General features: G+C 38.0%; 1 protein-coding gene across 1 annotated transcript in view; it reads right to left on the reverse strand.

Annotated features, from left to right (window-relative positions):
- The window catches only part of RNF125 (ring finger protein 125, E3 ubiquitin protein ligase), a 34,184-nt gene that overhangs the window by 12,769 nt on the left and 4,856 nt on the right, over positions 1–16,559 (reverse strand). Inside the window, exons 2-4 of the mRNA XM_008569611.1 lie at positions 8,296–8,449; positions 4,103–4,197; positions 577–667 (exon numbers count right to left, since the gene is read on the reverse strand). Coding sequence (XP_008567833.1) covers positions 577–667; positions 4,103–4,197; positions 8,296–8,449 — 340 coding nt within the window. The remainder of the gene's footprint in view (positions 1–576; positions 668–4,102; positions 4,198–8,295; positions 8,450–16,559) is intronic.

Genomic DNA, 16,559 nt, shown 5'->3' on the forward strand with positions numbered 1-16,559 from the left:
CCCTCTGCTTTACCTCGCAACTATACAAAAATGAAAATTATAAAAACCACAATGCAAAGTACAACTAAAATGCCAGGTTGAAAAGAAAAAAGGCAGCATTCACAATGAATCTAGAAAATGATGATGAATATAGAAGCATCTGGATAAATATTGAGACTATGAAATAAAACAGATTCATTCATGAAGATGAATGACTACGTTTCATTTCTAATGTATGTCATAATAATACACTATTTGCATTATTTAAAAATGTTTTTAACTTAGGATATGGTCCTGGTTGGTATACTAAAATTAGATATTAATTGTGCATTTTGGATATTTTTAGTTGATTATACTCATAATTATCTGTAAGAGATAATGTGTAATTTCATAAAAGAAAGAGTGATTGCACATTAGTAATTCTTACCAGTTTCAACTCAACACTTTCACATATTGTAAATAGTCACAGAATTACCATAAGCTTAACATAAATTATTATCCTTTTTTATTATCTTTAAGTAGAAATCTATTAAATGGATTTTCTAATGTATTCTGAATTCAAACATTGCTAAAATGCATAGCAACAAAAATCCTTACTACAGGTCTCCTTTCCGATCTGTGATGCGTAATACAGTGATCCAGCAAGCTGTCTTCATCCAATTCCTTCTGACAAAATGGACATATGCACCTGGAAATTGCAATAGAATACAAATATTACTAAAATTGTTTACAACTAGTCATCACTTAACCGGAGATTAAAAAAAGACAGAATGTAGGTGGAGCTAGTCCTAGTTCTTCCTTGATTTGGTATTATTTTTCCTATCCTGATAATGGTGCCAGTGCTTACATTTTTCTCATGAGAAATGTAAATGTGTATCTTCACAGGAACAGGGCAGGGAAATTACTTTTTTTGGAAAAGTAGTGCAATCTGAGCATGCATTAACTGAAAAACTGAGGATCACAGCACCCAGCTGTCCCTGGGTCACCTTTTTCTTCCTCCCTTTCCTAATTCAGGTAACATCCTAATTGGGTGTTGTTTTCCAACTCCACCAGTATATACAACTAGAGGTGTCAACTCACATTATTAGTTTCAGTGAAGAATGAAAACTGACCTAAAACTACCTTGTTAAATCCTTGTGTACATGAGGAGTATCTGTCCCTGACATCTGTGCTGTCCCATACGTGTCTATCGGGCACTTGAAATGTGGCTAGTCCAAATTCAGATATTCTGGAAGTATAAAATGTACACTGAATTTTGAAGGCCTAATGTAGAAAAAAATGTAAAATATTTCAATAATTTTCATATTGATTACATGTTCAAATGATAATATTTTGGCCATATTAGTTTAAATAAAATATATTAAAAGTTACTTTCATCTGTTTCTTTTCACTTTTTTTAACGTGCCCACTTGAAAATTTTAAATTACATGTGATCCACAATGTATTTCTATTGGACAGTTCTGCCTTAAATTCTTAGGGACAATATGGAGGCTTGGAATTTTTTGCTCACTTTCGATTATAGGTGTAAATTCCTGTTGCCCAAGACTTGTACTCTGGACAAGCTCCCTGCATAANCCCTGCCGCACCCCACAAACCGGTTCCCCAACTGTGAGAGTACATCACTTTCTCTGAGAAATCTCCTTTATGCTGATTTTATATAGTTGAGAAAGTGGTGGTAACCCACCACTATCACCACCACCCTCTTTTATTTATGGAGTGATCACAATATGACAAAGAGTACTTATTTTATAAGCCTGACTCATTTACTACTACTTTGTTAAAAGGTATCTTTACCACTATCATCCCCATTCCACAAATGATGAAACAGAGGCTGAGAGAAGTTGATAGACTTGCTGAGATCTGAACCAAAGCGTATCCCCTCCAAAGCCTAGGATTTTAACTACTAAATTCCACGGGCAATCTTATCCCAGCATTCCTGGTTTATTTCTGCCCTTAGATTGGCTTTCTTCAACAACCTTGATCATCTCTAAATCAGGGAGGACTTAGCTTCTATGGGCCACCTTCAATATGATGGCCAAACTGAGCAGCACATGGACTGGATCTCTGCAGAAAGTACCAATGGACTGAGCAGAACCCGGCCTGCCCCAAATTGCTGCTACAATGCAGCCCAAGGCCATGGTCCAGAGCCTGGGGTGCATCCAGCCAGAGCAGTACTCTGCATATTAGTGGTCAGGTCTCAGGCTGTGTGGATAACACCTTCTCCACAGGGTTGCTAGGAGGAGACAAAGAAGCACTTAGAACTCAGTAAATGGGAGCCATTATTATTCCATCCTAATGCTTTCTTCTAACTTCCTTTAGCTCCCCGGGGAACTATCATAAAACAACTCCCTAGCCCAGTCCCTCCTACAGAGCAATTTGAATAGGAAAAGTCTATGACAATCTCCCCTGCTCCCAAACATTATCAAGCTCCTACCTAGCCATTCAAAGTGCCAAACCCCCTAGGTCATTAGGATCATTAGGATCTTTGTGTGCTGTGGAGCTTTTCTCTTGAACTTGCTATAGACCACACAGATTCACCACATAGCCCTGGAGTTACATTACTGTGTTCAAATACTGGCTTTGCTACTTCCGAGCTGTGTGACCTTACATGATTTATTTAACTGAGCCTCAGTTTAATGTAAATTCCTGTTGCCCAAGACTTGTACTCTGGACAAGCTCCCTGCATAAGAATTTTTAAAATAAAAATAAAATAAAGAATTTTAAAAATTTGAATCATGTAGCAAACTCTTCTACAAAGCAAAGATTTCTATCATAAATGGAATATTAATCTACCTTGTAAGACTGATTAATCAACAACTCCCCCCATTTTCTATCATTTTAATTCTTTACTATTTAATTCTAACCAGTAGAAGAAATTAGGATTTAAATTAGCTTTCATATATTTTTAAATTTTCGTAAATCTTATCAAACTTATAATCAAACCTACACATTTTCTCAACCCATTTGTTATCCTTCCTTCCTATTGGTCTTTGTGGCCAAGCTAACAGAGTCTATACGGTGCTTACATCTAAAATACTCATTTAACATTTAAAACATCGTGTTTTAAATAAATTCTATAATAATAGGTACCTTCGCAAGGCAACTTCTAGTAAAACAAAAGGAATGGGGTGATCATTTAAACTTTCAGGTTAAGAAAGTATATGTTCTTAAAATGGGCAGAACTAACATTTTTCTTCAGGAGAAAGAAAAAAATAACATCCATAATGAATGGGTAAATGAATTCATAAGCAGATTTAATGGATTCAAAGCCATCAGTCAGCCTATGCAGGAGAACACAAATCATTTCTTCATTTGGTAAGTAGGGACAGACTCCAAACTTTGTAATTACTCTGATCCAGCTAAATTACCCTTCCCATAAGGATAGTGATTACCTAGATTTGTTTCCTTTTTTTAAGGAAAAAAATAGTTAATGACCAATATCCTCTTTTATACCTATTAGCCACCTCCATTCTTCCCCCAGCCCCGCATAAGATTACCCGCCCAAAAGACAAAGTCAGGACGCCTGCCCTGGGCCTGTTCTTGTCTTGTTAGAATACGTATTCAATATATATACCGCTTTCTACCTTCTAAAGAGAAACAAGGAAAATGAGAGGGAATGAGTGGGGGAATTGAGCAGTGTTGACAGAAGACAAAAGATGAATAACCTCTTACCCATGATCTGCTGAAGAAATTTATCAGTCAGAAAACAGAGGGCCGAGCCCGTGGCGCACTCGGGAGAGTGCGGCGCTGGGAGCGCACCCGCCACGGGTTCGGATCCTATATAGGGAATGACCGGTGTGCTCACAGCGCTCACTGGCTGAGCACGGTGCTGCCGGTCTCAAAAAGGACCAAGAAAAAAAAAAAGAAAACAGAGCCTGGCAGAAATTGAACAGTTCTGCATTCTATTTTTTGATCTTCCTTAATACAAACTAGTCTAAGGACAGAGCAAAGTTCTTTGATGATGATTTCCATTAACAAATGATTACCAATACCAGTTATTATGGTTAAAAGCCTAAACATAACTACATAAATATTTTCATAATAAAAATGTTATTTTTCAGCCTATTAAATTCTTTACAGACATTTCAAATTTAGCATTAAACTATATTGTACTGAAACAAACCTTGTTGCTGTCTCCCCAAGTTCTTGTGGTGGTCCATATTTATCTATGTACTTCTGGCAAGTCCTTATATGTTCTCTCATTTCACTGAGGCAAACCTATCAAAAAGCAAATTCAAAATAAACTCCCTGTTGAAGGGGGCTCACTGAAGTCCTATGTGATCCAGCTTTATAACTTTCAAATAAAGTCATTTTGTGGGGTCAGTTTATTAAATGGACGTATTCATGAAAACAGTACCACAAAGTTAAGGCATTACCAAAAATAATACTGTGATCCAGCTTTATAACTTTCAAATAAAGTCATTTTGTGGGGTCAGTTGATTAAATGGACGTATTCATGAAAACAGTACCACAAAGTTAAGGCATTACCAAAAATAATACTATTTTAAAATTTCCCTTATACTTAGTAAGACCCAAATGTTGAGTTCTTGAACTTGGTTCTTTTAAAAATCATATACATTTTTTAAGTGGAAAGATGTATGGTAATTCAAATTTACTTTTTTTGCATGCCATTACATAAGTTGGTTTGGAAAGAAGGAAGTGAAAAAGAAAAAATGGGTGAAGAAAAAGAGAGCAAGAGGCAGAAAAGAAGAAAAAAATGAAGAGACAGAAAGAAAAGAAGTGGAGATAAGAATAAATGGATAAATTTTATCCATTAAAAATGTACATAGCAAGCTAAAAGAAACCCTGTGCCTTAGGGAAAGATATAAATACCATGGTTTTATAACATACCCCGTAGTATTACATGAATTCACAATACACAGTATACTTAATGGCCCTATTAAGAACAAACATAAAAGACAGCTCTTGCAGTCCATTTTTATCAATGCAGGATAAAGAGCCCTTGTTCCTCCAGATATACATTCAGAGATCCTAACCACGAGGGATCTGTTGCTAACATAACACATATTCTACTAAATGTTTCATTAGAAACTCTGATAAGATCTTGTGCTAAAGGAAGCTTTTTGTACAGCTTGTGGTATATTTTAAAATTTCCCTTATACTTAGAAGACCCAAATGTTGAGTTCTTGAACTTGGTTCTTTTAAAAATCATATACATTTTTTAAGTGGAAAGATGTATGGTAATTCAAATTTACTTTTTTTGCATGCCATTACATAAGTTGGTTTGGAAAGAAGGAAGTGAAAAAGAAAAAATGGGTGAAGAAAAAGAGAGCAAGAGGAAGAAAAGAAGAAAAAAATGAAGAAGAGACAGAAAGAAAAGAAGTAGAGATAAGAATAAATGGATAAATTTTATCCATTAAAAATGTACATAGCAAGTTAAAAGAAACCCTGTGCCTTAGGGAAAGATATAAATACCATGGTTTTATAACATACCCCGTAGTATTACATGAATTCACAATACACAGTATACTTAATGGCCCTATTAAGAACAAACATAAAAGACAGCTCTTGCAGTCCATTTTTATCAATGCAGGATAAAGAGCCCTTGTTCCTCCAGATATACATTCAGAGATCCTAACCATGAGGGATCTGTTGCTAACATAACACATATTCTACTAAACGTTTCATTAGAAACTCTGATAAGATCTTGTGCTAAAGGAAGCTTTTTGTACAGCTTGTGGTAAAGTGGCCAACCCTCTCTGCTTCATCTTGCCCAAACTACGGAAGTTAAACCTCAAACATGAAATGTACCATCTCAAGGAAACAGTTATAATTGTTTAACAGAAGGCAAAAATAAAAGCAAGTGGAAAAGTACAAGCAAAATTCTTGCGTTACAAATATCCAACTCAGAGTCGAAATTAGGGTTGGTCTAGGTAGCTGTCAAGTAGATGTGTTACAACCTTTTAACATCCAACTTTGCACATTAGTGTTGTCTCATTTCTATACTAATTCTGCTAATAAAAATTTTTTTCTCTTTGTAGTCCTTGTTCAACAAAGATAAGCATTCCTCATGAAAATTAGCAATCTGGAGACAAATGAATCTATAAATTAATAGTCTAGACACAAAATTACATACAACATTGTAAGAGATGGTAGAAGAAACGTAAACTGCTGTGCCTGCTCTACTGGGGCTTATAATGCAATAGAGGAAAAAGGATATGTAGGTGAGTAGAAGGAAAAACAAGGTAATTGTTTGACACAGGGAACTGGAAAAGAGATCCGGCCTGGGTTCTGAAGAATAGGTAGAGTCTAAAATGGCTGTAGAAGAAATAGGGTGGCATTCTGGCAAGAGCAGTAATATAGAAAGGAAGAGATAGATATAAGAAGTATCTCAGGGCTGAGCCCGTGGCGCACTCGGGAGAGTGCGGCGCTGGGAGTGCAGCAGCGCTCCCACCGCGGGTTCGGATCCTATATAGGGATGACCGGTGCGCTCACAGCGCTCACTGGCTGAGTGCGGTGCAGCCAGTCTCAAAAAGGACAAAAAAATAAAAAAAATAAAAAAAGAAGTATCTCAAAGAAAAAATCAAAGTCCTTGGGACTAATCCGATATGAGAGGTGAAAAAAGGATGGGGATTTCCACCCTGGAAAACTGAGGGAATGCTCCTGTTTCTGACAGACACCTAAGGTGGGATAAAGAACTGGAGGGTGGAATAACATGATGAGTTTGATTTTGTGCATGTTGAATTGTATATGATGACAAACTAAGTGATAGTCTACTGAGCAATAATCTATTACTAAGAATATAAAAAACTATTGATTTTGAGCATTTACCATATTCCAGACACTGTGCTAAAATCCAGTCCCCAGTTACATATATATAGATATCACATATATATTTATCATTTACCTTTACAACCACCTATAACATGAACATTATCTTTTTCCTCATTTTACAAAGAGATAAACAAAAAGATTAATAACTTGCCCAAAATCACAAAGAGTAAAAAGAGTAAATGAAAATTCGTGTTTCATCCCAGGATATTTAACTTCAAAGATCATGCATAAATTCTATCATCAGGTAGCCAGGAATAGATAATTAAGTCACAGATAGTCAAAAATGCATGGAGCACATACTATGTGCCAGTCACTTTTCAAAGTGCTAGGGACACAATCTTTACCTTCACAGGACTCCAATCTGATGGGTATAACTGACATTGAACAAAAAAACCAAAAAAGTGCAACTACAAGTGATGGTAAGAGGTATAAAGGAAAGCACAGGGTGCCAAGAGAAAGTATAACAGGGCGTTCAGATAAACGATCAAGAAAGCTTCTCTAGGGCTGGATGATTAGCTCAGTTGGTTAGAGCACACCTTGTAAAACTAAGATCATGGGTTCTGTTCCCCATACTGGCCAGTAGCAAAAGAAAAATATTTTCTCTAGAGAAATTCAGGTGCTTAGTACATAATCTCTCTTTCGACCTCTAGACTGATATGTCTAAATACTCTCCCTGCACCTCCCCTTGGCAGCTTGAACTTCGCATATCCAAAACTTGACTCTATGAATTCTTCTCTAAATTTGCTCCCCATATTAGCACCCTCACTTTATCATGTCAAAATGTCTGGGAAGCATTTTTGACACTTTCTGTCACTCACCCCCAAAACCAATCAATTACCAATTTCCTTCAATTCTAACTCCTAAATATATCTTGAAAGAACTTTTTATTCCATATCCAATACTATCACCCTAATCCACCTTCCTTACCTGACCTATCATACCAGCCACCTGTTTTCACCAATTTCACTTTTTTGCCCCCTCAAAACCACTCTCCATGCATTTGCTAGAGTGATATCTTAAGAATATAAACCCGATCTTGGCATTCCAAAGCTTACAATCTTTCTATAGCTTACAATTGCACTTTGGATAAAATCTGGAATCTTTTACAAGGCCTCCAAGACCTCACATGATCTGACCAGGCTAGGATAGTATCAAAGGTGAAAAACTGCAACAAGGAGAACGTGATCAATAGAGATAAATACAGCAGAGTGCACAATAATATAGGTAGAAATATGGCACTGAATTTGACAATGAAACTATTCACTGGTATTGAAAAATGAGGTTATCGTAGGAGTTCAGGAGACCATTCTTTTGCAGCCCATACATGCGAAATTGGAGGAAAGGGAATAAGAAGGCTGAGATAAAACACTCTAGAAAAGGTGGGTAGACCTGTACTGGCCAGCCACCAAAAACAAACAAACAAAAAGAAAAAGTGGGTAGGATGAGGTCAAAAGCATAGATGAAATGGTAATTTCTCAGGGACCTAAGCTGGTAACCTTGAACATGGGCAGGGTCACATACCAGGGTGTCACACTCGGTGCAATTCTGGTACTCTGATTTCATTCTTTTGGCTACATCCGTTGCTGGAACTCCTTCTGAAGGAAGATATGCCCGGCAATAAGGACAGGTCCACTTATTGTTCTTTAGACTGGTAGCAATACAGGAACGGCAGAATCTACCCAAAACAAATCAACAACACATCACTTCCTGGAGAGGTATAAAGGAGCCACCACCACGTGTTCATTTGTGAAAACTGTAATTTAAGGACACCTGTACATTATGAGCCACACTACAAAATCATAGGTCCACTTGAATCTCATGCTTCCCAGAGAATTGCTTACCTGCCCAATAAGAAGACTTATTTGGGATCACACATTCCCACCATGTGCACTTGTATACTTTTAAACAAAATAATTCAAAGTGGATGAACTAGCATTTCTATAAAGTGACTTAAAATTTAAAGATACCTATTGTTCTTCCCTTTCCTTAATCCTATTTTACCTCTTTCTTTTTTTTTTTTTTTTTTTTTTTTAAACAAAATAATTCAAAGTGGATGAACTAGCATTTCTATAAAGTGACTTAAAATTTAAAGATACCTATTGTTCTTCCCTTTCCTTAATCCTATTTTACCTCATTCTTTTTTTTTTTTTTTTTTTTTGGAAAATACTTGTAGGTTTTTGCTCTGTGGGTTTTGTGTGTTAGATAAATACACAGGAACAAGTCAAGGAAGTAAAAATACTAGATGCATTATAATTCTTTATAAAACAATTTTAAAGTCATCCCCAGATGTAGAAAGTTATCTAATCAAAATGTTCACTTTAGGAATGCCCTCTGAGTCAAGAAATATATTCTCTGGTTTATTTTAAAATGATCAGGGGCTGAGCAGTTAAGCTCAGATGGTTAGAGAGTGGTGCTGATAACATCAAGGTCCAGAGTTTGATCCCTGTACTGGCCAGCTGCCAAAAATAGAAAATAAAAATAAAAATGATCATAATAAAAGCTTAACATAATCAATAGAATTCACAGAAAATCTTGACCTATGTATAGAAGGTGTTGAAGGCTAGATGTGCATGGAAGTAAAAATGAGCTTCTAGATAGGTTATATACCTTAGCATGATCTGATACCTCTTTAATTACTCAGCAAATAATATCTATGTAGGTGTATTAACACATGTCAAAAGTTAAGCTTTTTAAAATCTAAATATAAAAAATATATTGATGTGGAGCATGCATAAAGCAAATGTACTTCACAGGGCCTGGTTTTCCAAAGCCTTGCGGTTTCAAATATTGACCTTGCAAAGGAAAGGAAAATTTCCCCAAGCTATAGTCTCTGTTGTAAGATAAAGAATTGTAACACAGCAAGGCTGCTGGCTCAAAGACAGACAGGTTAGATTGATATGTAAAGATACCGGCAAATTGCTGTAAGAAGAGAATGTTTCCTAAAATCAAACTTTTGTTGAAAATTGCATTATAGAAGGTCACCTTGCTTGTTTACTCAATGTTACCAGCTTCTATTGTTAAACTTGTTAAACTGTACTTAGAAAAAACCCCACCTATGTTCTCTTTTTGTAACTTCCTGGTCTGGAGAATAAATGTGGGAAGAGAACCCCAATCTGTGGTTAATTTCCCAAATGGAAAGAATGCCTCACTCTTGAGTGTTCTGGGAGATTAACCTCTTTTCGGAGCTTCTCACTTCTCAGAAGACATGGGCTTTGAGTAATCTTTGGTGGCTTCATCACCCAGGGGAAAAGGGGTGACAAATCCGTGGGAGGCAAAGCAACATACTGAAAAGTTTATATATCACAGCACATAATTCAATGAAATCTCAGAAACTGAACACACCCATATAATCAATACCCATAATGAAGAAAAGAGCACAACCAGTCCCCAGAATTCCCCCTCCTGTTTCCTTCCACTCACAATTCTGACTTCTGCAAGGTAATCAGTGACTTTTAAAAAAAAAATCAGATATTCTTTAATACAGAAAACATTAAAATATACTTGTCAGATGTTGCACCAGTCTGCAGACCAGTTTTCCCATCCCACTTACCGTCACTGGTGGCTGTAATCACTGACTTCTAACAAACATTAATTTTGCCTGTTTTTGTACTTTTTTTTTTTTTTTTTTTGGCAGCTGGCCAGCATGGGGAACTGAACCCTTGACCCTGGTGTTACAAAGCTGCACTTTAACCAACTGAGCTAACAGCCCAGCCCTGTTTTCGTCCTTTTATAAATGGAATCATCTGGTATGTAGTCTCTGTGTCTGCCTTCTTTACCTCAATATTACGGTCAAGAGATTCCTCCATATTGTGTGTGTAGTTAAGAATGTCCATTCTGGGCCGAGCCCGTGGCACACTCGGGAGAGTGCGGCGCTGGGAGCGCAATAGCGCTCCCGCCGCGGGTTCGGATCCTATACAGGGATGACCGGCACGCTCACAGCGCTCACTGGCTGAGCGCGGTGCGGACGGTCTCAAAAAGGATAAAAAAAAAAAGAATGTCCATTCTAATTTTGTAAAGCCTATTGTGTGAATACACCACAATTTATTTCCCACTCTATTGTTTTTTTTTTTTTTTTTTTTTTTTTTTGCCCCCGCACCGGACCCGGGACCGGCAACGGGATTGCAACCCTCGGTGTTGCTCCCGCGCCTCGCTCAGCCAGTGAGCGGGAACCGGTCTGTATGTGGGATCTGAACCCTCGGGCGGGAGCGCCGCCACGCTTCCCAAGCGGCGCACTATCCAGTGCGCCACCGGGCCGGCCCCCCACTCTATTGTTAATGGGCATTTGGGTAGTATGTAAATGTTTTCTGATGATAAACTTTAGTAATACACAAACACAGCTATTTTTTAAGCCATTCTTGTTCTTATTTTCCCCTTTTATTCCCAGTTATATTAGCCATTACCAATTCTTAAAAATATTCTCTTCTGCACTTGTTATCAAATGATTATAAAAGCACACAGAGGATGCTTTCCTTTGCACAGTGCTTGAGGCATCTACTTGATGATTGTGCCTGCCCTGCATCCACTCCCTCTTTGCTTACAATAGCATCCTGCTTTTGCTCTTTGGAAACCTCACAGTAAATACAATCTCAGTGGGACCTCAGTCAAGGTGCCCACCATCCCATGCTGAAGGCCTGAACACCTGATGTGGGCCAGGCCGAGCAGACCTCTTTCCGGAAGCTGAATACTGAACTCAGTAACATAATGTCCAGTTCAGCAGCAACTTGATGGGACTGTTTTGTTCTTTACTTAGAACCCCAGGTCTACCTAGTTCCTACTCTTTTCCTTCTAGCTGTTTGTTATTGTTTGGTAACTTTTCATTTTGATAGAATTCCAAACTTGATACTCTGGTTCTCCACAAAATTTTTTTTTAACACTTCCACATACCTTAATTCTTTTAACTTTAACAGCCCCCCAAGAAAGTGATGGATTTTGGATGTGACCAGTGCCACTGTGCACACAATGAGCTTAGGATGGCTGGGTCTCGTCTTCTACTCCAGCGCCCAGCCCCTCCCTGCTTCCCTTTAGGAGAAGCCTCCTGACTTAACAGAATCCCCTTTTGCTTCTGCAAGGATGCAGTTCTCCACCCTATCCACATTAGCATAATGACCCTCCTTGATGGTATCAGCCAGCCCTAGGGGCACTATATAAACTCTACCACCTCCACACCTGGTGCTGTCCCCCATTTTCAGGGCAGCCCTGGGCTCCTGCCACTTTGAGCACAGCTGGGCAGATTTCTTTCTTTAATAAAGCTTGAACAGTACCCGCCATCTCTGCTCACTTTCTTTCAGAAAGATCATAATTTCCATTTACAGGTGATGAAACTGAGGTACATAAGAGGGCATATTACTTCTGCAAAGTCACATACATAGAAAGCACCTGAACTTGGTTAATCTTAAACTGAGATTTTCTGACCCCAAATTCAGTAACCTTTCATTTCACCACCACAGCTTCTCTAGTTAGAAAGAGTGGTACTTTAGGAATCAAGAGACCTAAATCTTGATTCCTAAAGTATTGCCATATTTTACTAAAGTATGCTATATTTTACTTCTGTCTACATCAGCTTGTTATAAATTCTAAGGCACAATCTGCCCTTGCATGTCTCTCAGTCTCTGAGAATCAATTAGCAAAGTGTAGTTTTGAAGGGAATTTATTACAAATAATTCAAATGTTCAACTCAAAATTAACACTTCTAATACAATATCTATGGACCTGACACAAGTTGTGTACATTATTTATTTCTTTTTATTTTTAACTTTTTTTGTGGTGGATGGCCAGTATGGGGATCTGAACCCTTGACATTGCTGTTGCAACACTGGGCTCTAACCAACTAAGCTAACCAGCCAGCCCCCTTACATTATTTTGAAGCAAGCAGATAACATTTTGTTGTTTGTCAACTAAAAGTTTTCCTCTTTTTCTCACAACTTATTTGAGTTTTATGCCAATGCAAGCAGAAGACAAGTATTGGTGCTGAGCCCTGGGGTGGGCAATTGTATAGACTATCCACTTGGCCCCTCCTGTAATCATAAAATGTTGCTGTGCTTTCTCCTCATTTTACTGAGGGCAAATTGAGTGTCAGAGAGGTGTAGCAACATGCCATGGTCATACAGCTAGAGTCAGCAAAGCTTTGCTCCTTAAACAGTTTCAGTAGGGTCTCAAAGTTTGTAATCTTTCTCAAGACGCCTCAGTTCCTCCAGTGACAGGCAGAAGCAGCAAAATATAAGATCATGGATGTGTCTGTATGAACCAGTGGGCCTTATATGGGCCATTTCTCTGTCATTTTTGTAAATGCTTTGCATTATAATTGTCAAGTACAACAATGGAAATGTCTGGTAGATATTCATGAAAAGTAGCACACTTGAAGCACTTTTTTCATTGAGTCCCTCACTATAACCCCCCACCTCTGCACAATGGTATTACATGTGGCATGAAACTCTCAAATGAGCATTATATAGATGTTATTGCATCATGTGGGAATATTAGTTGCAAATCTGGTAGATTAGTCAATTAGCTGTGCTCGTTTCAATAAAAGTGATCATTAAATGGAGAAAACACATCAAGACTAAGGTGTTTAGGAAGAGACTGAGCTTACTGATTACAAGCACATAAAAACCACAACTTCTAAAGTTTTACTATGGAAAGGAACTGGATGCCAGTGCAGCTCAAGTCTCACTTTGTGTGGTGCAGAAACAAGATTGCAGAACTGCTTAGTTCCAAAAGATCTGAGTTTAAAATTCTCTCTCTCTTTTTTTTTTTCCTTTTTGTCTTTTTTACTGACTGGTAATGGGATCGCAACCCTCGGTGTCGCGCCTGTACTGGAGACCGGCAACGGGATCGCAACCCTCGGTGTTGCGCCCGCACCGCGCTCAGCCAGTGAGCGGGAACCGGTCTCCACGGGATCTGAACCCTCGGCGGGAGTGCCGCCGCGCTCCCAAGCGGTGCATTCTCCAGTGCGCCACTGGGCCGGTCCTAAAATTCTCTCTTTAAAGGTATAGTTATCAAACTCAAGTCATGAGAGCTAGAGAATTTAACATCCTCACCCTGAAATATTAACATAAAAAGCGTACATGTGATCAAATATTTTATGAATTGTCTAGTTAGAATCCATAGAAGGCTATTCAGGTTTAGGTAATATATACACAAATCATTTATTGAGGCACATAGAGAAGATAACTCAAAAATAAAATCTCTTAGAAAGCAAGCTGTAGAACTACATATAGTATGAACTACTTGTGGATCTGTAAATGTATAAAAACACCTAAGAAGGATAAAGAAACTAAGAACATCTGTCATATGTTGGAGAATTGGGAACTGGAAAGAAGGGGTATGTGGAAGAAGGAAGGTATGTTCATTGTTGAGTTTTAAAAAATATTTAAGGGCCAGCCCGGTGGCACACTCGGTAGAGTGCCGTGCTTGGGAGTGCAGCGGGGCTCCTGCCGAGGGTTCGGATCCCATATAGATACCGGTCCGCTCACTGGTTGAGCGCGGTGCGGGTGCGACACCGAGGGTTGCGATCCCGTTGCTGGTTGCGGTATGGGCGCAACACCGAGGGTTGCGATCCGGTTACCGGTCACGAAAAAAGACAAAAAGGAAAAAAAAAAATTTTAAATGTTAGAATTATGTGACCATATTACCTACATGATAAGTGATTCTTTTAAAAGCTAATCACCTACAACTGTTGTGGATAAATGGTCTGGTAGTTTCTTATAAAACAAAACCAATTCCATGTATTTACTCAAGAGAAATGAAAACTTATGTTCACAAAAACTTTTGTACAAGAATGCTCATAAGAAATATTTTCAGAAGAGCCACCAACTGGAAATAGCCATCAATAAGAAGATGAATAAACAAACTGTGGCATGTTCATACAATGGAATACTACACAGCAACAACAAGGGACAAACTACTATACCTGCAACAACGTGGATGAATTCCAAAGACATACTGAATGAAAGAAGCTAGACACCACAGAGTACATATAATTCCACTTACATGATGTTCTAGAATAGGCAAAACTGACCTTTGGTAGGAAAAATAAAAAATCACAGCAATGGTTGCCTCTAGGGGTATATGAATGAGGATTTTCTGGAAAGAGGCATAAGGAAACTTTCTTGGGGAAATGGAAATGTTCTATATCTTGATAGTGGGTTGAGCTAAAGATTTGTCAAAACTCAGCAAACAGTATAGCTAAGATCTGTGCAATTCACTGTACATGTAAGTTCTTCGTTTTTTTTTTTTTTTTTAAAGGGAACCATAACATATTGAACTGTGGTTAATATTATGCTTGCTGATATGATAAGGAATAGAGGGTGCTGATATTTGCAACTTACTCTGAAATACATAAAAAAAGTACTGGTTATCTCAGTTGGTTAGGACGTGGTGCTGATAACACCAAGGTTGAGGGTTTGATCCCTGTACTGTCCAGCCACAAAAAAAGAAAAAAAAAAGAGATGCATAAAAAAATAAGATAGACTAATGGATTAACACATATGTGATAAAGTGAATGATACAAGCAAATATAGCAAAATGTTAACAGTTGTAGAATGTAGGTAGTGGTTAAATAGGACTGCAGTGTACAATTCTTTCAAATTAGCCACATGTTTGAAATCTTTCAATTTAGTAGTATGTTTGAAATTTTCCATAACAACAAGTTGGGAAGAATTAATCACCTAACTATGACAATATTTCTTTACTTAACCATCTGTAACTTTACTTAACTTTAGTATGACTTAAATTTTCTTTACTCCTGAGAAAAATTTGGTTGGAAAATTAAAAAGGGAAATGTTTGGAGTATAAGATACCTAAAAATTTTAATGGAACGTGATTTTAACAGAAAAACATTTTTTAAAATATATTTTTAAGGAGAACCAAATTCAATGTGAGAAGATTACATTGCATTTATGATTATCTAAATAAATTTAAAGAGCACAATTTGAAAAATAATAAAAGGCTGAAAAGAAAAACATGAAACTTTAAAAAATGAAATTGTATTTTTTTACTTTTACTCAGAACAGTTATTCCATTGTTATAATGAAGATTTTTGGGGAGAATGTATCAATCTGCACAAATCACCCAAACCCACCCATAAAGACATTAATTCAAAGGCGAAAGTTTAGCAATAGTTTACTATTGCTAGGCAGTGTTTGACATGCCAGAGATAAAACTGTGGCTTTGCCTACAGTCCCTGCTCTGAGAGTTCTAGAACAGGGGTAGAGAAAATAAACAGGTAAACAAATAGAACAGTAAATGACAAATGTTTTGAGAAGAATAAAATTGCTCATTGAGGAAAAAACAAAAACAGAGTGGGTAGGCGGAAGGAGCAGTTACACCGTGATCCCAGAGAGGACCTGGGAGATGTTTTCCAAGCTGAAAGCAAGAGGTACAAAAGATAGGGACCACCTAGCTGAGGTACAGAAAGAATGCAAACTCCAGGAGAGTGAAGATTTGTGTCTATGTGCTCAGCACAAGCAGGAGATGTTTACTTAATCGATACATGAATGCACTCCATATAACCCACAAAAAACCAAAGTGATAATAATGAAGCTAAATGAACAATGATTTTTAATTTAAAGAAAATTATGTGGGGGCCGGCCCGGTGGCGCACTGGATAGTGCGCCGCTTGGGAAGCGCGGTGGCGCTCCTGCTCGAGGGTTCGGATCCCACATACAGACCGGTTCCCGCTCACTGGCTGAGCGAGGCATGGGGGCGACGCTGAGGGTTGCAATCCCGTTGCCGGTCCCCGGCCCGGTGCGGGGGCAACACTGAGGGTTGCGATCCGTTGCCGGACA

This window comes from Galeopterus variegatus, unplaced genomic scaffold (assembly GCF_000696425.1).
Source record: "Galeopterus variegatus unplaced genomic scaffold, G_variegatus-3.0.2 Scaffold520, whole genome shotgun sequence".
Taxonomy (NCBI): domain Eukaryota; kingdom Metazoa; phylum Chordata; class Mammalia; order Dermoptera; family Cynocephalidae; genus Galeopterus; species Galeopterus variegatus.